The sequence below is a fragment of the Oryctolagus cuniculus genome, chromosome X (genome assembly GCF_964237555.1).
Source record: "Oryctolagus cuniculus chromosome X, mOryCun1.1, whole genome shotgun sequence".
Taxonomy (NCBI): Eukaryota; Metazoa; Chordata; class Mammalia; order Lagomorpha; family Leporidae; genus Oryctolagus; species Oryctolagus cuniculus.
The window spans coordinates 66,588,787-66,616,395 of NC_091453.1; the positions used below are offsets into that span (position 1 = coordinate 66,588,787).

Below are 27,609 nucleotides of genomic sequence, written 5' to 3' on the forward strand. Positions count from 1 at the left end.
AATAATTTGACTAAATGTGATGAAAAAATGGACAATATTTTTAAAGGATGTCATAGCCCTTTCAGCTATTGGATTAAGAGTTTGAAAGATATTTAGAGAAAGTTAGTTAAGTTTTCCTTAGTGCTGAACTATCTCATTTGCTACCATGCTCACTTCCTTTGTCTAAAATTCTTTGACCCATCCTCCTTCTCTGTTCTGTCCCACTGTCTGCTGTTATATTAGATCTGGATATCTATCCTAAGACATCTACAGGCTCATTCTACAGTATCAATTAGAGAGTACTTTCAAATTACCTGTTGGGGTGGATTTCCTATTTTGATTTATTTTTAACTAACCTCTTCCTAATTTTATCCATTACTAAATGAATAGCACAGCCAGTTATCTAAGAGCTGTAGGAAACTAGCAGTAGATGCAGTGGAAATGGGGAGCCAAACAGGTATCACGTTGCATAAGCCTGCAACAGACAGTCCTTCAGCTTCAGAATTTCACTGTAGGGGTATATTTGTCACCAACAATTCATTTAGTCAACAAATAAATTTCTTCAGCACAAAGAAGCAGGCTTCTATGCAAAGCTGAGATTACACTGCCATGGGATATCTACAAGAGCATCCAATGACAAATCTGTGTATGTCTGTATCTTTCTGAATGGTAACATGATAATACTGGCAAGGAAGGAAATCAGAACTTTTCACGTGCTGTCTATTTCAAAGTGATATCTGTGTTCCTTGGAAGCCATGACTCATATGTAAACAGTGAAAGTATAAATTGTGCCTCTTGTTCTGAATACATACAAATATGTAATTAAAAGAAGAAAAATGTAAGCAGAATAAGTTGCCCTTCACAAAGAAGCTAGGTCAAAGGCCAAGCCTGCCCTGCTACTGCTGCTCTTTCTACAAAAGTACATTGTTCCCTCAGAGGTTTGTGATTCTTTTTACGTTAACCTCCACCTAATAACAGCTTGTACTTTCTTCCTGTTTAAGATTGAGGTGGGTATTTGAAGGGTGGTATCAGAAGGACACTAATGTTTATGGCTCCCTTTGACTGTGAGCCTGGTTTCTTTTACATGGGTTTTCTCATTTAAGCCTTTTAGCAATTCTACATGGTGGGTACAACTATGTCATCTTAAAATACGGAAAATAAGCTTCAGAGATTAGCTCCCTTGATTACAAATAGGAAGAGAGAGAGTTAATATTCAAATTTATGACTTTCTGGATTCCCACTATTTTGCTCTAAATTTAAAAAAAAACTGCAGTGCATTACTCGCTACTTGTTACTAATTCTGAACCCTTACTAAGTGCCCAACATAATCAGAATCTATGCTACTTCTGACATGAAGAAATTTTGTATATTTGTTGAAATGATGAACCCCATTGTGTAATGTTTTGCTTTGTTTTCATTGAGTTTGCTTTTATACACAGAGGCTTACCAGCAATTACTTTATATTATTTGAGGCTACTGATGCTGTGTTTTGAGAAAAATATTTATTCAATTCTGTTCAGAGAGGATGAGTAAATTTCTCCAGAGAATTCCTTAAAAAATCTAGTTTTTGTATTTGGTGATTTTAAGCTTTACTATGATAATAGAAGGATTTTCTTCACTGTTGTTTCTCAGTGGAAAGACAGTTCCCAACTTATGATGACTTGACTTAACAACTGTTTTTGCTTTACAGTGGTACAAAAGCAATATGCATTCAGTGGAAGCCATATTTCAAATTTTGATTTTTTTCCCTAGGCTAGCAATATATGCTGATATTCCCTCATGTTGCTGTAGAACCACAGCAAGCCACAGCTCCTAGTCAGCCACAGACCATGAGAGTACACAACTGATACTGTACAGTGCTACCTTATTATGATAACTGGTACTTAGATATATTAAATGCATTTTCAACTTATGCTATTTTAACCTTACAATGGGTTTATCAGGTCACAATTCCATTGTAAGTCAAGGAGCAGCTCTTCTGCAGAGACTGAAAATCAAAAATCCTCCTTGCTCAGACCCATACACTGTAAAACTGAGGGCAGTTATTCTCAAGAAAAAAATTATAGGGCCAGCATTGTGCTATAGCAGGTGAGCCCACAGCCTGCAACACCAGCATCCCATACGAGCATTGGTTCAAGTCCTGGCTGCTCCACTTCCTATCCAGCACTCTGTTAATGTGCCTGGGAAAAGCAGCAGAAGATAGCTCAAGTGCTTGGGCCCCTGCATCCACACGGAAGACCCCGATGAAGCTTCTGCCTCCTGCCTTTGGCCTGTCCCAGCACTGGCCATTATGGTCATCTGTGGCCATCTGGGGAGTGAGCCAGTGGATGGAAACTCTCTCTCTCTCTCTCTCTCTGACTTTCAAATAAATTTTCTTAAAAATTATAAGTGGATGATAAATGGTTTATATTAGTTAACATTCTTCAGAGAAATAGAACCAATAATATAGATAAATAATTGGCTCACAAATTATGGAAGCAGAGCAATCCAAAGATCTGCAGTTTGCAAACTGGAGACCCAGGAAAGCTGATGTATAGCTCTTGTCTGAGCCCAAAGACATGAAAACTACAAAAACCAATAGTATAAGTTCCAGTCCCCATGCCAGAAGTCTCAAGACTCAAGAAAAGCCAATGTTTCAGTCCAAGTATGAAGAGTAGAAAAGATAAATGATCCAGTTGAACAATCCAGCAGGGGGAATTCCTTTTTTTTTTTTTTTTTTTTTTTTTTTTTTTTTTTTTTTTTTCTTGACAGGCAGAGTGGACAGTGAGAGAGAGAGAGACAGAGAGAAAGGTCTTCCTTTGCCGTTGGTTCACCCTCCAATGGTCGCCGCGGCCGGCACGTTGCGGTCGGCGCACCGTGCTGATCTGATGGCAGGAGCCAGGTGCTTCTCCTGGTCTCCCAAGCACTTGGGCCATCCTCCACTGCACTCCCTGGCCACAGCAGAGAGCTGGCCTGGAAGAGGGGCAACCGGGACAGAATCTGGCGCCCCGACCGGGACTAGAACCCGGTGTGCTGGAGCTGCAAGGCGGAGGATTAGCCTAGTGAGCCATGGCGCCAGCCGGGAATTCCCTTTTACCCAGACTTTTGTTCAACTCAGATCTCCAACAAAATGTGTGAGACTTATCCACACTCAGAAAGGTAATTTGCTTAACTCAGTCTACTGAGTCAAATGTTAATCTCATCCAGCAACAATTTCACAAATGCATCTAGTACAATCTTTGACCAAAATTCTGGGCACCTCATGGCTCAGTCATGAGGATACATTAAATTAACCACCACAGAGATCTATTTCAGAAAAATCAAGAACCAGAAATTATCAGAATATAAAATATAACTCTCTCAACAAAAGGAGTTAATATCAGAATATATAATTTGAAGGAAAAAAACTCCTACAATTCAATCACCCAAAACAAATAATCCAATTAAACAACAGGCAAAGGACCACAATAGACATTTCACCAAAGAAGATACATAAATGGCAAAAAAAAATTTAAAAAATTCTCAACATCACTAATCATCAGGGAAATACAAGTCAAAACCATAATGAGATATCACATCACACCAACTAGGATGTCTACCATCACACACACACACACACACACACAGAGAGAGAGAGAGAGAGAGGGAGGGAGAGACAGAGAGACAGAGACAGAGAGAATGACAAGTGCTGGTAAAGATGTGGAGAAATTAGAACCATTGCACACTGTTATAGAAAGGTACAGTGGTGCAGCAGCTATGGAGGTTCCTCAAAAAATAAAAAAAATAAAATTACCACATGACCTAGTAATCTGGATGTACAACCAAAGAATTGAAACCAGGGTCTTAAAAACTTAATTTTTACACCTATATTCATGGCAGGATTTGTCACACTAATGAAAAGACGGAAACAACCAAAATGTGCAGTGATTGAAAAATGGATGATAGAGGCTGGCGCTGCGGCTCATTTGGCTAATCCTCCGCCTGTGGCGCCGGCATCCCATGTGGGCACCGGGTTCTAGTCCCGGCTGCTCCTCTTCCAGTCCAGCTTTCTGCTGTGGCCTGGGAGGACAGTGGAGAATGGCCCAAGTGCTTGGGCGCCTGCACCCACTTGGGAGACCATGAGGAAGCACCTGTCTCCTGGCTTCGGACCGGCGCAGTGCGCCGGCCATAGCGGCCACTTAGGGGGTGAACGAATGGAAGGAAGACCTTTCTCTGTGTGTCTCTCTCTCACTGTCTAACTCTGCCTGTCAAAAAAAAAAAAAAGAAAGAAAAATGGATGATAAAAATATGGTGTACACATACAATTCATTATTATTCAACTTTATAAAGGAAGGAAATTCTGTTACATGTTGCAACAGGGATGAACTTTGAGCTTTGAAGACATTGTGCTAAGTGAACTACTTCAATTACATAAACACAAATACTCTGTGATCCCAGTTATGAGTTATCTGTATTCGTTAAACTCACAGAAACAAAAAATAGAATTGTCATTTCTAAGACATGGGGGCAAGGGGAAATGCAGAATTGATTAATGGGCATGTGAAAGTTCCAGAGATTTGTGGCACAACCATGTAAATGTACTTAACAATATTTAACATTTAAAAGTGGTAAAAATGATAAATTTTATGTTTTATGTTATTTTATCACAATTTGAAAAAATATCAGCCAAATTAAATCTTCTAGAAAAAAATCGTGTGAGAGGATTCTTTTAGAGGATCTAATATTCAACCTCTTATAGGTTAGGAGACATTTTTACCAAATATAGAGACTGTCTCAATAAATAGATTGAATGAATTGATATGTCTGTAGGTCATAAGATTTTCTAAGAGTTACATAATTTAAAAGGGTAACATATGGTTAATCATAGAAAATGTATTCAATATGATTAAAAATGTCATTGTGACACACATTTAGAAGAGTTCTGGTCGCTATAGGTATATAAATATTAAAAAGTAAAAAGGAGGCTGGCGCCCCGGCTCAATTGGCTAATCCTCCGCCTGCGGCACCGGCATACCAGGTTCTTGTCCTGGTCGGGGCACCGGATTCTGTCCTGGTTGCTCCTATTGCAGTCCAGCTCTCTGCTGTGCCCCGGGAGTGCAGTGGAGGATGGCCCAAGTGCTTGGGCCCTGCACCCCATGGGAGACCAGGAGAAGCACCTGGCTCCTGGCTTCGGATCAGCGTGGTGCGCCAGCCGCAGCGGCCACTGGGGGGTGAACCAACGGGAAAGGAAGACCTTTCTCTCTATCTCTCTCTCTCACTGTCCACTCTGCCTGTCAAAAAAGAAAAAAAGAAAAAGAAAAGAAAAGAAAAGAAAAAGGAAAGAAAACTGTGATTCTTTAAGCATTTCATATATGCATACATATGGCCAACAAATATGTAAAATGATTAACCTCACGCTTTTTTTAATAAAGATTCATTTATTCGAAAGTCAAGTTACATAGAGAGAGAAGAGGCAGAGAGAGAGAGAGAGAGAGAGAGGTCTTTCATCCGATGGTTCACTCCCCAGATGGCCGCAATGGCCAGAGCTGCGCCGATCCAAAGCCAAGAGCCGGGAGCTTTTTCCAGGTCTCCCACATGGGTGCAGGAGCCCAAGGACTTGGGTCATCTTCTACTGCTATCCCAGGCCATAGCAGACAGCTGGATCGGAAGAGGAGCAGCTGGGACTTGAACCGGCGCCCGTATGGGATCCCAGTGCTTCAGGCCTGGGCATTAACCTGCTGAGCCACAGTGCTGGCCCCCTCACTTACACTTAAAGAATATAAATCAAAACCTCAAGAAATACTTTTTGTAAATTGGCAAAAATTACAAAGCTGAGTAAAACCTAGCACTGATAAAGATATGGGGAAAAGAGAGATTATAATACATGTCTGACCTCATTTAAGGGAAATTAGATAATATTTATTTCAAAAAAAATTAAATGCACTTACTCTTCAACTCTTCAATCCTACTTTGTGACATAAGGTCTAAAATTAAGATCCCATATTATGTATGTCTTGACATCTGGAGAAAATTGAGAGGACCTTAAATCACCCTTTCCATTGTGTTCCTGCAGATAAAGTACAATATTCAAATAACCCTGCTTATCATGGGCACCAGGCACAATGCCTGATTATCTCCGAGTAGTGAGCCTCGGACCCCTGCTAGCCCGCAGAATGATTCCAACATACAAATCAAAGTCTCTTGTAGGACCCGGGGATTGGACCACCTTTCCTCCAACAGCCTTTTCTCTCTGTTCCCATTTGTTGCTCTGCTTGGCATTCAGTGTCCTTGAGCTGTGAGCATATGTGAATAGCACATTAGTTTTTCTCATCTGTCCAGTGTTAGAAGTTATGTTTTTGTCCATACCCATGGCTATAGGGCAGGAATCCCTACTTTGACCATAGAAGAAAAGGAGGTGACTAAAACACATTGCTGGGGCCGGTGTTATGGCATAGTGGGTAAAGCTGCTACCTGCAGTGCCGGCATCCCATATGGGCACCGGTTCAAGTCCCGGCTGCTTCACTTCCAATCCAGCTCTCTGCTATGGCCTGGGAAAGCAGTGGAAGATGGACCAAGTCCTTGAGCCTCTGCAACCCACATGGGAGACCCAGAGGAAGCTTCTGGCCTCTACGTTTGATCAGCGCAGCTCCAACCATTGTGGCCAGTTGGGGAGTGATCCAGCGGATGGAAGACCTCTCTCTCTCTCTCTCTCTCTCTCTCTCCCCTTCTCTCTGTGTGTAATTCTGACTTTCAAATAAGTAAATAAATTTTAAAAGCCACATTGCTAGGGATTTCATATCACATATAATTCAATTAAAAACAAGATATTATGCTCAAGCATCTGTGTTTCAGCATCCTTTTTGAAATTATACTGAACTAAAAGCCACCTAGATGATCATCAGTAGATAACTCTATAAATTGTGGATGATCCGTACGATGGAGCACAAATCAGCAACTAAAAGGGATGTGGTGTACAAAAATTTAAAAAGAAACATCGTATAAGACAACAATCACATTTCTGGTTCTGTAATCAAAGGAAATGGAATCAACACACCCAAGAGATACCTGAACTCCCATGTTTATTGCATACTATTCGGCAGACAAGATATGGAACCAACTTAGATGTCTACCAACAGATGAATAGAAAAGTAAATGTGGTATTTGTATATATGATGGAATATCATTCAGACTTTAAAGAGGAAATCCTGTCATATATGACAGCATGAATAAACCTGGAGGACGTTATGCTAAGTGAAATAAGTCAGGCACAAAGTGACAAATACTGCATCGTTCCACTTATATCAGGAATCTAAATAGTCAAACTCATAGAAGTAGGGAGTAGAAAAATGATTGCCTAGGACTGTGAAGATGAAAAACGGGGTGGAGGGGATGTTGTTCACAGGTATAAAGTTTCAGTGATGAGACACATGTTTGGCACAGTGGGTAAGAGGCTGCTTAAGATACCCACATCCCATATTGGAGTGTCTGTGTTTGAGTCATAGCTCTGCTTACAATTCCAGCTTCCTATTAATGTGCACTCTGATAACTATCAGGTGATCCTTCAGTGGTTGGGTCCCTGCCACCCTCATAGGAAACCCAGACTGAACTTTGGACTCCTATCTTCAACCTGGCTTCTGTGGGCATTTGAGGAATGTACCGGTAGATGAAAGATTACCTTCTTTCTATGTATCTTCTTCTCTCTGCCTCTGCCTACCTTTCAAATAAATAAAAATAAAAAGTTTTTAAAGCTTAAGCTGTGCAAAATGAGTAAGTTCTAGAGATCTGCTGTACAATATTGTGGCTATATTTAACAATCCTGTGTTGTATACATAAAGAATTTTGTTTAAAAGGTTGAACTTGAGGACTGGCATCATGGCACGACAGATTAAGCCACAGCCAGCAATGTCAGCATCCCATATTAGTACTGGCTCAAGTCCTGGCTGCACCACTTCCAATCCAGTTCCCTGCTAATGTGTTTGGGAAAGCCATTGCCAATGGTTGAAGTGCTTGAGCCCCTGCCACACAGGTAGGAAACCCTAATGGAGTTCCAGGCACCCGACTTTGGTCTGGCCCAGCTCCAGTGGTATAGCCATTTACAGGGTGAACCAGCAGATGGAAGATATTACTGTCTCTCTCTCCCTCTCCCTCTCTCTCCTTCTCTCCCTCTCACCCACTCTGTAACTCTGCCTTTCAGATAAATAAATCTTTAGAAAAAAGTTGATCTTGTTAAATGTTCTTACCATACACATAATAATGACTGAAGCATATCTGTATGTGATGATGACAAATGAAGTTATTTCTAAAAGCTCAAGGAAAAATGCATATTATGCAAAAATTGCTAAGATTTCAATTTTTTCCGCTGAAATAAACTTTGTTTTTATTTAAAGAATTATTTTATTTATTTGAAAGACAAAGTTACGGAGAGAAGTAGTGCCAGAGAGAGAAGTCTTCCATTTGGCTGGTTCACTCCCTAAATGACCGCGACGGCCAGAGCTGAGTTGATCTGAAGCCAGGAGCCTCTTCCAGGTCTCCCATATGGGTTCAGGGGCCCAAGGGCTTGGGCCATCTTCTACTGCTTTCCCAGGCTATAGCAGAGAGCTGGATCAGAAGTGGAGCAGGCACGACTTGAACCAGTGTCCATATGGGATGCCGGCGCAGCAGGCTGGGGCTTTAACTCACTGCGCCACAGAGCCAGCCCCTAAACTTTGTTTTAACTCCATTTTCCACAAGCTCTCTGAATTCTCCTCATAAAACAATCCCTAAGGAACACTCTTAACTGGAAATTTTAACTTTTCAGTATCACACCACTTGTTTCATTTTAAGTACATATGTACTTTTATCCTGGAAAATTACTGAGAGAAATGCAGTGGTTGCCATTCAAGAAGTTCATGGAAAATAAAAATTTTGAAAAAATGCTGTGTGAATTTCAAAGTTTTAGACAAAAATAAGCATATTTTAATTTCAGTTTTCCATGAACTTTTTTGAAGTACCCTCATGGTTCACTTTACACCTTTCTGATTATTTGCTTATTTTATATCAAATCTATTTAAATATTTAAAATATAAGTAAAATGAAAAACCATGGTCCTTTTCACTTGTTTATTTATTTATTTATTGACAAAGAGAAAGAGGCAGGGAGGGGCTCCTATTCGCTTGTTCTCTCTCGAAATGTCTGCTACTGCCAGGGCTGGGCAGGCTGAAGCTGAGAGCTAAGAGTCTCCCATGTGGTGGCAGGTACTCAAGTACTTGAGCTGTCAACTGTTGCTTCCCAGGGCCTGCATTTGCAGGAAGCTGGATTGGGGAAACAGAAGAATTGAATCCAGCCACTCTTATGTAGGATGTGGGCATTTTAACCAGGATCTCAACCGCTGGTCAAACACCCACCATGATCTCTGCTACAAAGGCATTCATAATTGTGTAAAATGATGAACAGTCTTTACTTAATGTATGCTAAACTGATCTTCTGTATATAAAGAGAAACAAAAATGAATCTTGATGTGAATGGAAGGGGAGAGGGAGTGGGAAAGGGGAGGGTTGCGGGTGGGAGGGACATTATGGGGGGGGAAGCCATTGTAATCCATAAGCTGTACTTTGGAAACTTATATTCATTAAATAAAAGTTTTAAAAAAATAAATAAATAAATAAAAATGATGAACAGACTTTCAGGAAATAAGTTTGAAATCTCAGCTGCATGGGATAGCGTCTGGGCTGATGATCAGTATGGGGCAGTGTAATAAATGAATATGGAAAAATGCTGGAGGACTCTTAGGAAAGTACTAGTTGAGTTAGAAAGTTTAAATAGCTGCCATTTCAAAACATTTAATATAAATATATATATAAATTTCATAGGTACAGCTTTTGGAATATAGCGATTCTTCCCCCCCTACCAGCCCTCCCACCTGCTCTCCCACCTCCTACACACTCTTCCATCCCATTCTTCATTAAGATTCATTTTTAATTATCTTTATATATAGAAGATCAGCTCTATACTAAGCAAAGATTTCAACAGTTTGCACCCACACAGACACACAAAGTATAAAGTACTGTTTGAAGACTAGTTTTATCCCTAATTCTCATAATACAACTCATTAAGGACAGAGGTCCTACATGGAGAGCAAGTGCACAGTGACTCCTGTTGTTGATTTAACAATTGACACTTATTTATGATGTCAGTATTCACCCGAGACTCTTGTTATGAGCCGCCAAGGCTACGGAAGCCTCTTGAGTTCACAGACTCCATCAGTATTTAGACAAGGCCGTAACCAAAATGGAAGTTCTCTCCTCCCTTCAGAGAAAAGTACTTCCTTCTTTGGTGGCCCCTTCTTTCCACTTGGATCTCACTCACAGAAATTCATTTAGGCCATTGTTTGCCACAATGTCTTGGCTTTCCATGCCTGAAATGCTATCAGGGGCTTTTTAGCCAGATTTGAATGCCTTAAGGGCTGATTCTAAAGCCAGAGTTCTCTTTAGTGCATTCATCATTCTATGAGTCTGCTATGTGGCCTGCTTCCCATGTTGGATCATTCTCTCCTTTTTAATTGTATCTATTATCATTAGCAGACACTTGGACTTATTTATGTGATCCCTTTGACACTTATTCATATCTGTATGATCAGTTATACACTTAAAATGATCACTTTAACTAGTAAGATGGTGTTAGTATTTGAAAAATTAATGGCAAGTTTTTAGCTTTACCCTTAGGGGTAAGTTTGTGGGAACATGTGCCAAACAGTATATCTCCTCCCTCTCTTATTCCCACTCTTATTTTTAACAGGGATCAATTTTCAATTGGATTTAAACACCTAAGAATAATTTTGTGTTAAGTAAAGAGTTCAACCAATGGTATTAAGTATAAAAAGAAAATAGTAAAAAAATAAAATTAAATAATAAGCTGTTCCTTGACAGTCATGCCAAGGGAGGATCAAGCCATTGCTTCTCATAGTGTCAGTTTCACTTCTATAGGTTTCCTTTTAGGTGTTCAGTTAGTTGTCACAGATCAGGGAGAACATATGATATTTGTCCCTTTGGGAATGGCTTATTTCACTCAGCATGATGTTTTCCAGATTCCTCCATTTTGTTGCAAATGACTGGATTTCATTGTTTTGTCACTGTGTAGTATTCCATAGAGTACATATCCCCTAATTTCTTTATCCAGTCTTCCATTGATTAGCATTTAGGTTGATTCTATGTCTTAGCTATTGTGAATTGAGCTGCAATAAACATTGAGGTGCAGATAGTTCTTTTATTTGCCAATTTAATTTCCCTTGGGTAAATTCTGAGGAGTGAGATGGCTGGGTGTGGTAGGGCTATATTCAGATTTCTGAGGTATCTCCAAACTGTCTTCCATAGAGGCTTTACCAGTTTGCATTCCCACCAACAGTGGGTTAGTGTCCCTTTTTCCCCACATCCTCGCCAGCATCTGTTGTTAGTTGATTTCTGTATGTAAGCCATTCTAACCAGGGTGAAGTAAAACCTCATTGTGGCTTTGATTTGCATTTCCCTGATTTTCCATCTCACTTTGTTACTCTGCTTTTCTAATAAATAAATCAACAAATCTAAAAACAATAAAAGCCAAACTGACTTCAATTTCAGTCTTCCTTGGGGAAGAATTAACTTCTTTAAATGTCCATCCTCTTTTCCTTCTCTAAATGTGTATTCACCGTTTTAATGTTAATTGATTTTCATTACTTTATTTTCTTAGTTAAAATATGCTCTTAGGAGCTTTAAAATTAACTGTTGTTCCCTTGTAAACTTCTACTTAATAGACCTTAATAGACATTGTCATAATAGGTCGCCTTCAGCATTGCTAATGCTAAGACCCCAGCACATTTCTGGCAAATCAAATCAGGTTTTATTTAGTTCAATTTACGGGATGAATCAGCATTGTATGTTCTCTAAATGAATTACAAATTAATTGGCTGAGTGTGTTCAGGGTTCTGTTCATTATTCCTTCTATCCTGACAGTAATGTAGGTTAGTTTGCACTGGAGAATTTGATGCAATGGAAAATTATGGGAATATTTATGGTAGCTGTTATGAAGAATTATTTGAAGCTACCTAGAACATTCTACCATTTATTCTGCTCTATATTTTGAGAATTTAGCAGCACTAGTGTGTGATCAACGTTGGATGAACAGCTAATTTAATTTTTTATGTAGCAAATAACTTGAGGATTATTCCTCTATATTTAAAAAAAAAAGGATGACATGTTTTGATTCATTTACTGGGAACGTGTAATTTAGTATTAGTACTTATAATGAATGTTACTCATCAGGGTTTTCTTAAGTTGAGGGGAACAGATTTCGCTGATAATGAAATTTATTATCACACCACATAGAAAATACTATATTTCTTATAAAGAGACAGGCTTTAATTATTCAATTTAACTTCACTCTTAGTAATAAACTGAGAATTCACGTATTGCTTCCCCCTCACACACCCAGTGGCTAACATTACTATTCCCAAGGTTGTAGCTTTAAAGCAAACAAATCTGTGAATATTGTTAATGTTACATCAGTTTTAGCTGTGGCAAATTTTTTTTTACTTAAGTCATGTTTTATATGTTGTATTATTTCCCCATTTTCTGAATCTAATTTAGTAAGTGGTTCCATTTTAAATTTCAGTTATTCGAGGTCTATCATCTGTGTGTGACCAGAATATATTATCCTGGACAGAAGGCAGCAACAGAACCTCATAACTCATGTCATGATTTGCAACATTTGTCCTCAGTTCACTCACTCTCACAGACTTACAAGCTTGCTTGCTCGCTCACTCTCTCTCTCTCTGTCTCTTCCTCACTTTCTCCCCCTTTCTCCTTCTCTCATAATAAACACATACAGACACACACAGGGCTTTGCAGGATATATATTTTTAATTAAAGTCTGTTTTTAGATTTTTCCACCACCTCTTGAGATAATTGGAGACATCATAGGGATAAAGCCACTAGAAAAAAAAAAAAAACAGATATTTCTATTTCCAGCTCTGCCATCAGACATTCTGTGGCCTGTTGAATGAGTCCTTTGACCTTTCTTTTCCTGACGCCTTTATCAGCAAAATGGAGGTCATTATTCTTTCATGTTTCTAATTTACTTCCTAGGGATGTTTCCAGGATTCATTGAATTAAAGCAATATATAAAGTCCATCATTTATTGAATGAAAAAGCTTGTGAACAAAAATGGTATGCTTATTATGAAACTTTCTGAAGCCATAAATATGATTTTAGCAGTACATTATCTTCTTACATTTCCTTTACTTACATTTTTCATTAATTGTAACAATCATAGGAGACTAATGCTTATATTTATAATGACAAACATAGATTAATTTATCAAAAGGCAGAGCAGATATAATCCTGTCTGTTTTTTAAACTGTGTGTAGTATGTGAATATGAATATGTATAGTGTGGAAAAACAAAATATATGTTAAAATGATTTCTATATATTTTATTTATATTTATGTGTAGTATTTGTGTAATTAAAACCACTTAGAACAACGTTTAAAGTTGCTATCACTGTACAAAATTCTCATTTCATCCTAGCACACTGTTTTATATAGTGGAAATTAAAATGATGAAAATGCTAATTTTCAGAATTAAGGAACTCAGGATAAGAGTTGTGAAATGAATTTATTTATTCTTATGTGTTGAAAGTAACCTAGAACATCTCACCTGAGTGGATGGTACTCTCTCTATATTCTTGGAATATTCTAATTTTGGAAACATGTTTTTCAGCTACAGGACCGCACTCAGTTCAGTGACCGAGACTTAGCTACCCTTAAGAAGTACTGGGACAATGGCATGACAAGCCTGGGCTCTGTTTGCAGAGAGAAAATTGAAGCTGTTGCAACTGAATTAAATGTTGACTGCGAAATAGTTCGGGTAAGGCATTTCTAATAATTTTCTTGCTGTAGCTGATGAGTGCACCAACGAGAGGTTTTAAAATTGCATTTGTTGCTACAAATGATGTCATCAATAAAATGAAAACATAACTCACAGAATCAGAGATAACTTTTTCAAATCATATACAGAATAAAGAACACTTACAACTCAATAATGAAAAGGTAAATAATGCAATTTAAAAAGAAACAAAGGATCCGAATAGATGTTTCTTTAAAGAAAATATACAAATGGCCAATGGACACATGAAAGTATGTTCAACATCACTGGTCATTATGGAAATGGAAATCAAGTCACTAGTGAGATACCACTTAACATGCACTGTGATGGCTATGATGAAAAATACAGATAATAAGCTTTGGTCAGAATATGGAGAAATTGGAATCTTTATACATTACTGGTGAGAATGTAGAATCTTTTGACTGCTTTGCAAAACTGCCCTAAAAAAGTTCAATATAGAGTTCTCATATGACCTAATAACTCTACTCCTAGATTTACAATTATAATTGAAATAATGAAAAACATATGACCACTCACAAATACCCATAACATAGTATTCATACATTATTCATACTAGACACAAAGTATAAATAGCTCAAATGTCCACCAAGTGAATGAATAAGCAAAGTGTGGTATGAAGAGTCTTTAAAAAGTTCGTGGAAAATATACATTATCTTTTAACTACAGTTTTCATGAATTTTTGAGGCACCTTCATATATGCATATATTGGAATATTATAAACCCATATAAAGTAATGAAATATTGATGCATGCTACAAAATAGATGAACCTTGAAAGTAAAAGAAGCCACTCACAAAAGACCTCGTATTATATGTCTGTATTTGTATGAAATATCCAGACATATATAAACAAAGATTAGATTAGCAGTTTCTAGGAGCTGGGGTAGGGAAGAAGAGAAATGACTACCAGTAGGTGTGAGATTTGCTTTTGGCACAAAGAAAATGTTCTGGAATTAGATAGTGGTGATTGTTGCACAGCTCTATGAATATATAAAAAAATTTAATTATTCAAATTAACTGAGAATTGTATGGTATATTGGATATGTTTTAGTAGTGCTATTTAAAATTGTGTAAGATGGGGCAGGTGTTTGGCCTAGTGCTTAAGACACTGGTTAAGACTCCCATGCCCTGTATTTAAATGCCTGTGTTTTATACCTGGCTCCAGCTCGTGATTCCAGCTTGTTGTGCGAGGCAACTTGTCCTGTGAGACAGCAATGATGATTCAAGTAATCGGGTTCCAGGCACACTTTTGGGAGACTTGGACTGAGTCATTGATTTCCTTGTTCCTAATCTCAGACCCTGGCCTGGACTATTATTGGCATTTGGGCAGTGATTCAGTGGATGGGGTCTCTCTCTCTCTCTCTCTCTCTCTTTCTCTCTCTCTCTCCCCTCATAAATAGTTTAAAAAATAAAAACCACACAAAGTAATATGAAATAAATTTCACTGTTAGATAATGAATGATAGACTTAAAAATTATATTTACAAGTCATAGGAACAGTAGTTTATGCTCCATTTGCGGGTGGGAGGGACGTTATGGGGGGGGGAAGCCATTGTAATCCATAAGCTGTACTTTGGAAATTTATATTCATTAAATAAAAGTTAAAAAAATGAAAAAATAAATAAAAATTATATGTGTAGATAGTTTAAGAAGTTAAATTCTGTAGAACTTACTACACAGTCAACGTTCCTCACTCCTCCCCTCCTACCATTTTCCAGTAGCCAAGTGAATTACTTTCCACTCTTTTAAATTATTCCTTTGGTATTTACGTCCATCCATGAGTATGTACTATACGGATTAGGATTAGGTTTAGCTGTGAGTAATTGAAGGACTCAAGTTGTTACATTTACAAGATTTCCTTTTTTTTTTTTAAGTCTAGGGGCATGCAATTAGTAGCTGTCATGGCATATCTGACCTATGAAGTCCTCAGAGACTCTGGTGTCTTCCAGCTTCCATTCTGCACACCTCTAATATAGCTCTGTACTCAAAATCCAAAATAATGTCACAGATGATCCAGGCAGCATGACAGAGGGGGAAGAAGGGGAAAAGGGTGTGTACCAGCTATTTTTTTAAAGAGAATTTCCAGAAACTACCATAAGATACTTTCACTTACATCCCATTGGCTAAAGATTAGCCACAAGATCATATCAAACTGCAAGGAAAGCTGCAAATGTCGTTTTACTGTGAGCAGCCATGTGTCCAGCTAAACCTTGTGTTACTCCAGAAGAAGGTAAGGACAAATACAGGGAATAACCAGCAGTCTCCTACATACTTGTTTATATTGCTACTTTTTGATTTTTCAATGTTAGGCATTCTCTGTTGATTTTTCACTATGAAATACAATACTTTTTTTAAAATTTATTAATATAAAGACAACAGATCTCATGCGTTCCATAGGTACATCCTCTCTCCTTATGCTCATTCAGTTTTGGCTATTTCGATATTCAATGTTAATATTATTACCACTATATAAGTACTTTGCACGTTTGAATTATGTAGTCCAAATCATCTTTTCACTTTCTGCATAGCATTATTTTGTTCCCCTGGAGCTCATAATTTATTTACTTTTATTTTTGGTATTTGTATGTGTGCTTATTTAATTTTCTAAGTACTTCCTGTTAATTTGTCCTCAAACTCTTTCCCAGTTGAATGTAGCTTGCCTCAATACATTCAGACATTTGGTAATGTAAAAACTCCCATCACCTTACAGAAATCTTTCCTGAAATCTTCTGATCTGCTCCAATCTATATTGCTTATTTTCTGTACTTGGAATACAACTATTATTCTGAGATTTCCATTTTTCGATATGTCCTTTTGCTCAGCTTTCAGTCAGATATCTTCAAATGTATCCACAAATTTACTGATCAGTTGTTCTTTTGTTTTTTCTTATTCAATCTGCAACTGGTACTAATAAGTACCTTGCTTCATGACATTGGCCTTCAGACTCCATACATATTTAGAAATCCTTGAGGCCCGTGCCGTAGCTCAATAGGCTAATCCTCCGCCTGTGGCACCAGCACACCAGGTTCTAGTCCCAGTCGGGGTGCTGGATTCTGTCCCCGTTGCTCCTCTTCCAGTCCAGCTCTCTGCTGTGGCCAGGGAGTGCAGTGGAGGATGGCCCAAGTGCTTGGGCCGTACACCCCATGGGAGACCAGGAGAAGCACCTGGCTCCTGGCTTCGGATCAGCGCGGTGCGCTGGCCGTAGCGGCCATTTGGGGAGTGAACCAACAGCAAAGGAAGACCTTTCTCTCTGTCTCTCTCTCTCACTGTCCACTCTGCCTATCAAAAAAAAAGAAAGAAAGAAAGAACTCCTTGAGACACCCCCTCCCCCGACACACACGCTGCAAGAGGGACAACACGGGGCCAGAGTCTCTTTAAAAACAGACACTCCAGGGAGAGGCAAGATGGCGGAATAGGAAGGGAGCACACTGATAGTCTGGGGAGAGATAGTTTAATAAAAGTGGAGATACTGCAGGTTCAAGGAAGAGTAGGGGAGGAAACAGCAGAAGAAACTCTTCCAGAACGCGTGATTCACAGCGGACCTGTGTGGAGAGCGTGGGAGCCCACAGTTCGGGACACCAGCGGCAGACTCAACACACCAGCGCTGGAACGCAAGGTGAGCCGAACCTCAATAGCCCGAGACACCGGCAGGCAAGCAGAGAGAGGAGACTAGAGGGAACGACCCCCGGGGGGAAAAGTTCACCAGGCTAACTGGAAGAGAGAGAGAGAGAGAAAAAAAAAAAGGTGACTGGTACGGACACGGGTTTCTCTCTCTCTGCTCACCTCTCAAGGGTGAGCAAGACAAAGAGCAGGCGCCATCTTGGACATACGTCATAAGCAGAGCGACCTCAGGTCTGCACCGGCCCTGAGCCTAGCAGAAAACCCTGACTCTGGGCGGGGCGAATTAACAGGAGATTAGGACCTAGTAAATTTGTGGTGCTACTGAACTGAGACTGTGAAAAAAGAGACGGTGGGGGAGAGAACTCACGGAATTCACCTGAGTACTCTCCAGAGACGCTACAATTCCATAACTTTGGCAACCCAGTGGGAGACTGAAGGAGAATTTGAACCCACTCTGAGGGCCAAACAGATTCCCTGTGTGGTCCTTGGGAAAGAGCTTCCGATCTCTGGCTCCTGTGGGTATATCATTTGCCTGCTAACTACCTCCAACTTCGTTCAGCTGTGCGGAATTACTTCCCTTTTGAATCAAAAAAAGAAAGAGAGAGAAAGAGAGATTTACCACTCCTAACCTGGGAGTGTCACCTTTGGGACACCAAACAGAGCTCTCAGGCCACACCCATCTCAAGCCCTAAGGCTCCATCAAAAACAGATAGTCCACTTAATCTAGAGTCATAGTATAACAAGAAAAAGCACCACAGTGAAGAAACCAAATATCTCCAATATGCCAAATAACAAATGCAAAAACCGAGGTAATAAAAACAAGGAAGTCACCATGACGCCCTCAAATGAAAAAGACACCCCAATTCAAGATTATGAAGATGATGACATAGAAGAAATGCAAGAAGCAGATCTCAAAAAATTGATAAGAACATTAAGAAGTTCTCAAAAACAAATTCTTGAACTACATAAAGCCTTAATGGACAAGATAGAAAATCTCTCTCGTGAAAATGAAATATTAAGGAGGAATCAAAATGAAACGAAACAATTAGTACAACAGGAAACTGTGATAGTGACTGAAGTGAAGAATTCAATAGATCAAATGAAAAACACAATAGAGAGCCTTACAAACAGAATGGGTGAAGCAGAAGAGAGAATATCGGACTTAGAAGAGAGAGAACAGGAAAGGATACAGTCAGACCAAAGAAAAGAAGAGGAAATTAGAAATCTAAAACATATTGTCAGGAATCTTCAGGATACTATTAAAAAACCCAACATTCGGGTTCTAGGAGTTCCTGAAGGCATGGAGAGGGAGAAAGGATTAGAAGGCCTTTTTAGTGAGATATTAGCAGAAAATTTCCCAGGTTTGGAGAAGGACAGAGAAATCCTAGTACAGGAAGCTCACAGAACCCCTAATAAACACGACCAAAAGAGATCCTCACCACGACACGTTGTAATTAAACTCTCCACAGTGAAACATAAAGAAAAGATCCTAAAATGTGCAAGAGAGAAACGTCAGATTACTTTCAGAGGATCGCCAATCAGACTCACTGCTGACTTCTCATCAGAAACTCTACAAGCTAGAAGGGAATGGCGAGATATAGCCCAGGTACTAAGAGAGAAAAACTGCCAGCCCAGAATATTATATCCTGCAAAGCTATCATTTGTGAATGAAGGTGAAATAAAGACGTTTCATAACAAACAGAAATTGAAAGAATTTGTCACCACTCGTCCAGCCCTGCAACAGATGCTTAAAGATGTGTTACACACAGAAACACAGAAACACGGTCATCAGTATGAAAGAAGATAAAGGAAGGAAACCTCACAGCAAAAGATCACAGGGAATTCAAAGCATATATTAGAACTTATCTTTGGCAAATGGCAGGGCAAAGTTACCACTTTTCATTAGTCACATTGAACGTTAATGGCCTGAACTGTCCAGTTAAAAGACACCGATTGGGATTTGCTTTTTAACCTGATGCAATTTTAAATGATGCTTAATTTTGTTTTTAAATTTCAAATCCTAGCTCTTACCCATACATGGAACAACAATTAAATTGTACATGTAATTCGCCACTTTGCTACACTAACATTGTTCCAGGGGTACTTATGATGTACTTTTGAATTTTCTATACATGCAATAATGACATTTGCTAGCAGTTTTATGTCTTCCTTCCCAATATGTATGCATTTTGTATCCTTTCTTTGTGTTACTGCACTGTCTAGTAATTCCACCATAATATTGAAAAGTAGTGGTGAGAAAAAGACACTTCCCCCTTTCCCCAACTTAAGGGAAAACTGTCCAATTTCACTATTAAAGTTGGTTTTGGTAGATATTCTTTATCTAGATGAGGAATTTCTCTTCTGTTTCTTGTTTGCTCAGTTTTTTTATGCGAAATATCTTCTTCAAAAGTTGATGTAATCATTTAACATTTTTGCAGTTTGTGTAGTATGTCCAATTTATTGATTTTTTAAAATGCTGACAGCCTTGCTTACGTGGGATAAATACCACTTGCTTGTACTACATAAAATTGTTGGATTTTACCTATTATTTAAAAAAAAGAGAGATTTCTAAAGGCAACCCAGAGGAATCCTTAATCCAGTTCTTCATTAGAAGAGATGTGCAATTCGGGACATGCTCAAGCTGACTTACCTCAAACGGTAGAGTTAGAAACATACCAGGGGATTCCAATTCAATCCCATCAAGGTGGCATGTACCAATGCCATCTCACTAGTCCCAGTGATCAATTTCTGTGCACAATTGATCATAATGATAGGACTAAGAACCAAAGGGATCACATAAACAAGAATAGTGTCTGCAAATACTAGCTGATAGAATCAAAAAGGGAGAGAATGATCCAACATGGGAAGTGAGATACACAGCAGACCCATAGAATGGCAGATGTCCTAAACAGCACTCTGGCCTCAGAATCAGCCCTTAAGGCATGCGGATCCAGCTGAAAAGCCCATGAGAGTATTTCAGGCATGGAAAGCCAAGACACTCTGGGGAAAAAAAAAAAAATGAAAGATCTCCACGAGTGAGATCCCAGTGGAAAGAACGGGTCATCAAAGAAGGAGGTACCTTTCTCTGAAGGGAGGAGAGAACTTCCACTTTGACCATGGCCTTGTCTAAATATTATCAGAGTCAGTGAACTCAGGGGGCTTCCATAGCCTTGGAAACTCATGACAAGAGCCTAGGGTGATTACTGATGCCATAAACAAGAGTGTCAATTTGTTAAGTCAACAACAGGAGTCACTGTGTACTTACTCCTCATGTAGGATCTTTGTCCTTAGTGGGCTGTACATTGAGATTTAATGCTATAACTAGTACTCAAACAGTATTTTTCACTTTATGTTTCTGTGTGGGAGCAAACTGTTGAAATCTTTACTTAATGTATGCTAAACTGATCTTCTGTATATAAAGAGAATCGAAAATGAATCTTGATGTGAATGGAAGGGGAAAGGGAGTGGGAAAGGGGAGGGTTGCGGGTGGGAGGGACGTTATGGGGGGCAAGCCATTGTAATCCATAAGCTGTACTTTGGAAATTTATATTCATTAAATAAAAGTTTAAAAAAAAAAAAAAAAAAAAAAAAAAAAAAAAAAAACAGACACTCCAAGCAGACATTTGGTGTAACACTCAACACACACCCTTTAGGATGCCTGCATCCCATATCATAGTGTCTGGGTTGCAGTCTGGTTTCACTTCCAATTCCAGTTTCCTACTAATGAAATCCCTGGGCGGCAGCAGGTGATGACTCAAGTAGTTGGGTTCTCCTGCAACCCATGTGGGAGACCCAGACTGAGTTCCTGACTCCAGGCTTTGGCCTGGCCCAGCCCCAGCTGTTGTGGGCTTTTTAAGAGTGAACAAGTAAATGGGGCCTGTGTAGTAGGCTAAGCCTCCACCTGCGGCACCAGTATCCCATGTAGGCACTGATTCTAGTCCCAGCTGCTCCTCTTCTGATCCAGCTCTCTGATTATGGCCTGGGAAAGCAGAGGAGGATGGCCCAAGTGCTTGGGCCCTTGCACCCAATGTGGGAGACCCAGAAGAAGCTCCTGGCCCCTGCTTTCAGATTAGCTCAGCTCCGGCCATTGCAGCCATTTGGGGAGTGAAGCAGCGGATAAAAGACCTTTCTATCTCTCCCTCTCTCTGTAACTCTACCTTTCAAATAAATAAATAAAATATTTTTTAAAAAAGGAGTGAAAAGTGAGTGGGAGCTTTCTGTCTCTCTAACCCTCTGTCTCCCCCCCCCCCCGCCTTTCAGTTAAGTAAAAATAAAATTTAAAAAGATTTACACAACATACACTCCCACCACTAAATATAAGATATCCAGAGGGTAAGTGGCTAGTATTCTTGCTGATAGTAATAGATTTTAGGCACACTTGGGGCCAGTGCTGTGGCTCAGCAGGTTAGCACCCTGGCCTGCAGCGCCAGCATCCCATATGGGCACCAGTTTGAGACCCAGCAGCTCCACTTCCAATTCAGCTCTCTGCTGTGGCCTGGGAAAGCAGTGGAGGATGCTTTGGGATGTCTTTGGGCCTCTGCACCTGCATGGGAGACCCGGAGGAGGCTCCTGGCTCCTGGCTTTGGATCGACCCATCTCCAGCCATTGTGGTCAATTGGAGAGTGAGCCATCAGATGGAGGACACCTCTCTCTCTCTCTCTCTCTCTCTCTGCCTCTCCTCTCTCTGTGTAACTCTTTCAAATAAATAAATACGTCTTAAAAAAAGATTTTAGGCATACTTACGGTTAAAAAGGGCCAAAGACATTGATGTTAGGCTCCTCAGTCAGCCATGACTATATAGAGTCTGCTATTTCTAGAAAAAGTCTAAAAATGCAGAAAAAGATGGAAGAAGTAATTATGATTAGGTAAAACTCCTACTAGATGAAAGAATAGGAACCTACTTCATATCATTTTATTCCTAGTGATTTTCCTATATGCCAGCATGCTCACTGCAGAGAGAAAATTTTAAAAGATGATGTGTTCTTAAAGCAACCTCTTCTGTTACATTTGATAAATTATTCTAAAGGAGAATATGTTTGCCATATAAATATATTCTTTAGATTTCAGGAGAAGCTTTTTAAATGTTTTTAAATCTAATAGGCCTGCTAGTTACCAATCACCAAAATGAACTTTGCCTCAGGATGTCTAGTTAACCATCATTTGTGATATAATTTGAAAATTTAGGCTGGCACCGTGGCTCAATAGGCTAATCCTCCACCTTCGGCGCCGACACCCTGGGTTCTAGTCCCGGTTGGGGTGCCGGATTCTGTCCCCGTTGCTCCTCTTCCAGTCCAGCTCTCTGCTGTGGCCCGGGAGTGCAGTGGAGGATGGCCCAAGTGCTTGGGCCCTGCACCCGCATGGGAGACCAGGAGAAGCACCTGGCTCCTGGCTTCGGATTGGCGCAGCGCACTGGCCGCAACGCGCCAGCCGCAGCGGCCATTGTGGGGTGAACCAACGGAAAAGGAAGACCTTTCTCTCTGTCTCTCTCTCTCACTGTCCACTCTGCCTGTCAAAAAAAAAATTTTACATACATTTTCTCTTCTTTTGTCTTATACACTAGTCCTCCCTTATTCACAGGAGATACATTCCAAGGTCCCCAGTAGACATCTGAAACCATGAAATCGTGTGTGTGTGCATATGTACACTTTATTTTTCCTATACATATATATAACAAAGTGTGATTTATAAACTAGGCACAGCCAGAATCTGGCAACAATACCTAGTAATAAAATAAAACAATTGTAACAATATACTGTAATAAAAGGTCTGTAAATGTAGTCTCTGTCTTAAAAGAATCAAGACATTAATATATTCAGACTGAAATTAACCATGGGTAACTGACACTGTGGAAAGTGAAACTACAAATAAAGGGAGACTTTTGTACTTATAAGAAGTCTAGGAAGCAACTTAACCATTAGTTTCCCTTTGAACTTACTGAGTATTATTATTTATGTGCATACATTTCTTTACCTTGAAATTTCATTCTCAAGTTTATATGTATTATTTACTGGCTTATTAATTTATCAAAGTTAAGTGAATACCTCTAACATGCCAGAACTCTTCTACATGCCAGGAAAAGCAAAACAGACTTCTCAAAGTACTTGGCATTCAGGATAGTCAAAATTTTAATGTCTTTGAGCTTCAGTTATAAGTAAATGGGAATAATATATGAAAGGACAGTTTGGGGATATTACGTCTGGATAAGTTTGTAGAACCATAAGTTCTCAAGAAAAGTTCCACTGAGGACATTTGGCCCAGCACTAAAGAAGCTGCTTGCAACATCCACATCCTGTAGGAGTGCCTGGGTTCAAGTCCCAGCTTTGCTCTTCGTTTCAGCTTCTTGTTATGTGCACCCTGGGAAGCAGCAGGTTGGCTCAAATAACTTGGGTCCCTGCCATGCACATGGGAGAGTCAGATTAATCTCTAGGATCTTGGCTTTGACCTCGCCCTAACCCAACTATTTTGGGAATTTGGAGAGTGAACCAATGGTTGGATATTCTCTCTCTCTCTCTCCCTCCCTCTCTCTCTTTCTCTCCCTTTCTCTCAAATAAATATGATTTAATAAATAATATAATGTGTTTACAATACAAGTTAATTCTCTCTCCTCTCTTGCTACCAATTCAATTTAATGCCTGCTCTTTCCATCTATGTTTGGGTTATAATAGATGTCAAAATGTACTCTTTTGTGGTCAAATATTTGTATGAATAGCATATGCTTGAATGTAATATATTTTGTTAGACTTTTCATTGAAAATAGTATGTTTTTACATTTTAGATTATATACATTTTCTTTTTTTATTATTTATTTATTTTTTTCTTTTTTTTAGCTTTTATTTAATGAATATAAATTTACAAAGTACAGCTTATGGATTACAATGGCTTCCCCCCCATAACGTCCCTCCCACCCACAACCCTCCCCTTTCCATACATTTTCAAAAGAGCATGACTGGAAAAGGTTTTTAAATATTTTTTTACTGCACAGTAAACTATTAATCTAGCATAGATATTTATTTAAAGTTGGTGGGCACCTTGAGACTGAGTTTGATACCATGTATATATGAAGGTACATCAGAAAGTTAGTGGAAAATGGGATTCAAAGTTTATGTCCATAAAAAATTGAAATCCATACATAGTTTTTTCATAACGTGCATTTTCCATGAATTTTTTGAAGACTCTGTGTATGTGTCTGTGTCTGCCATCAAGATCACACAGTCTATCGGTGGCTACAGCCATGTTGTCTTTACTTCCAGTATAAAATTATTTCTAGTCCTACCTTACCATGTATGCCTTCTCAGCAGAATTACCTTGAATGGTTCTTAAAAATATAGATCATCCCATGTTGGACCTACTGAATCAAGATTTGCAAGGAAGAACCTGAGAAGCTGTTTTTCTTCTTTCAATAATTCTTATATCAGGCACATTTGGGAAAGACTTCACTACACTATGTCAATGGGGCTAAATAGTCTGATTCTTTCTGTTCATAACACTTGGTCAAAATTTGTAATTAGCATTTGCTTACATATTTGCTTATTGTCTATACTGCTATTAGATTATAAGTTTAAGTTCCAGGAGGATGTAGACCATGCCTGTTATGTTTACCACTGTATCTCCAGCACCAGAAAAGTGTTTGGTACACAGTAGATGTTTGGTAATATTTGTGGAATGAATGAATGAATGTCTAACAGAAAGATGAACCTCTTACATATAGCATATACATATTTTAAATATGCACTAATATGCATTTAAATTAAAACCTTGGAATATAGTTTCATTCACATTAACAGAAATGTGCCTAGACAGTTATAAGGACTGAGAGTGTGCATTTTTAATAGCCATTATGTTTGTGCTATCAATACCCAGGACTTCTGATTGACAAGATATTATTTTATATTATGATAGTACTGGAAAGGCATTTATTATCCAAGAAAGTAAAGGATTGGAAACCAGTTCCCTGACGTTGTACGTAAGAAATCTGAGACCTAGAGTGACAAAATAGCTTGCCCATGGGTCATATAAAACTGTTGGAAAAGTAGGGTTGTTTAATTTGAAAGAGAAAGCAATTGCCCTTTACATATTTGATAATTCAAACATAGAAGAGAGAGAGTTTGGAGTGAAGAGGATCTGGAGTAAAAAACAAGAAACAATGTCTATGGGGCTGGCGCCATGGCTCAGTAGGTTAGTCCTCTGCCTGTGGTGCCAGCATCCCATATGGGTGTCAGTTCTAGTCCTGGCTGCTTCTCTTCCAATCCAGCTATCTGCTGTGGCCTGGGAAAGCAGTAGAAGATGGCCCAAGTCCTTGGGCCCCTGCACCCCCCATGGGAGACCGGGAAAGAAGCACCTGGTTCCTGGTTTCAGATTGGCGCAGCTCCAGCCATTGTGGCCACCTGGGGAGTGAACCAACAGATGGAGGACCTTTCTCTCTCTCTCTCTCCCTCTCACTGTCTGTGACTCTATCTCTCAAATAAATAAATAAAATCTTTAAAACAAAAAAAGAAACAATGCCTAGAAGAAATAAGACAGTAGATGTTTATTCAGTTTAAGGAAGAACATTTTGAAAAAATTCCAAACACTTGACTGGGAAACCTTGCAGAGTAATATGTTCCATATTGCTGATGTTTTGATGCAAAGATTGGATGGAATATCCAGGCCTTCAACAGATTTGATGATGGCCACCCACATTTGTGAGGGTCATCTTCTTTACTTAGTCTGTGTGTTCAAGTGCTGATCTCTTCTAGGAATACCCTCCGGATTCACTCAGAAGTATCTCACCAGTGATCTGGCCGTCCCTTAGCCTGTTTAAATTGACACATACAACTAAGCACCACAGACTGTTGTAACAACATACCATAGGCTGGGTGGCTTGTAAATAACAGAAATTTATTTCTCACAGTTGTGGAGACTAAGAAGTTCAACAAGACCATGCTGGCACATACAGTATCTGATGAGGGCCCACTTCCTAGACAGCTGTCTTTTCTCTAACCTCACATGGCAGAAATGGCATGGGATCACTCTGTGGTCTATTGAAAGGCACTAAGCCCATTCATGAGACATCCACCTTCATGGCACAATTACCTTCCAAGCCCCACCTCCTAACACTCTCATTGTGGAGGTTAGGATTTCAGTATGTTAGTTGGGAGGGGCACAAATATTCAGACCATTAGCAGCTTCAGAGATTATTTCTATATTTTATGATTCTATGAAACTTCAATGTGTCTACTAACATTGTATTTCTATTTTGAATTATTTCCCAGTGCCTTCCAGTTTTGAGAAATATTCAAAGGGAATATTTTAACCTTGGGGTACAATAAAATCTCACATACTTCCAATATTGCCACAACATTTTACCTTTATCATTGTACAATCCATGATCACTCCTTTCTCCCTTATTGGGACAATTCTTGCTTATTACATGATCAATAAGTTGAAAATAAATAGGTTTCTGCTCGCCTTTTTCTTTTCTCTTTCACAGCTTTTATGACCCAAAGAAGCAGGAAGCATCCTACAGAGACTGGGATCTTCCTCCTGCTCATGCTATCATCTTCATAATCATGGGTGATTAGGAGTATTTAAAAAAAGCTTCCTCATTTACAGTTTGATAAGCATCAGTATTCACAAATAAGAAACACAGAAACCACATGACAATTTAAAGGAGCTTTAGTAAGGAGTTGCAATTCTTTAGTTGTTCTAAAGTCTAACCATTTGCTCTCAACAAGATAATGTAATGGGAAATTGAAAAGGAACTCTGCTCTTTAAACTAGTATTTCTCTAATGGGGAAAGTGAGCAAACTCAGGAAAACTAATATCCATGAATATTTTCTTCTCTACTGGCTGATTTTCACCTGGACTCTACAAAACAATCCATGTGTTTCAAGCTTTATAGCTATCATTGAATGCTGGATACATCCAAAGTACTGCATTTCCAGAGTTTGAAGGTAAAATGCCCCCCAAATAATACGAAGAAGAATTAATCTTCTTGGAATAAATTAATAGTTCTTCTATTTTGCTCTGCATATTTTTCTTGAAAAACCTTACCAAGTATACAGTTAGCTGCATTCATGTTTTTTATTCACATTAGACAGTATCTAAGGTGGTTTTGTATTTATGTAAGCCTCTTTGCACAGAAGAAATTGTAGTTGGCATA

General features: G+C 39.1%; 1 protein-coding gene across 6 annotated transcripts in view; it reads left to right on the forward strand.

Moving 5' to 3' along the window:
• Positions 1 to 27,609, forward strand: part of HDX (highly divergent homeobox) — a 213,597-nt gene that overhangs the window by 152,398 nt on the left and 33,590 nt on the right. For all 6 annotated transcript variants that reach the window (XM_051827389.2, XM_051827390.2, XM_051827388.2 and 3 more), the window contains one exon: positions 13,665 to 13,811. In XM_051827389.2, coding sequence (XP_051683349.1) covers positions 13,665 to 13,811 — 147 coding nt within the window. The remainder of the gene's footprint in view (positions 1 to 13,664; positions 13,812 to 27,609) is intronic.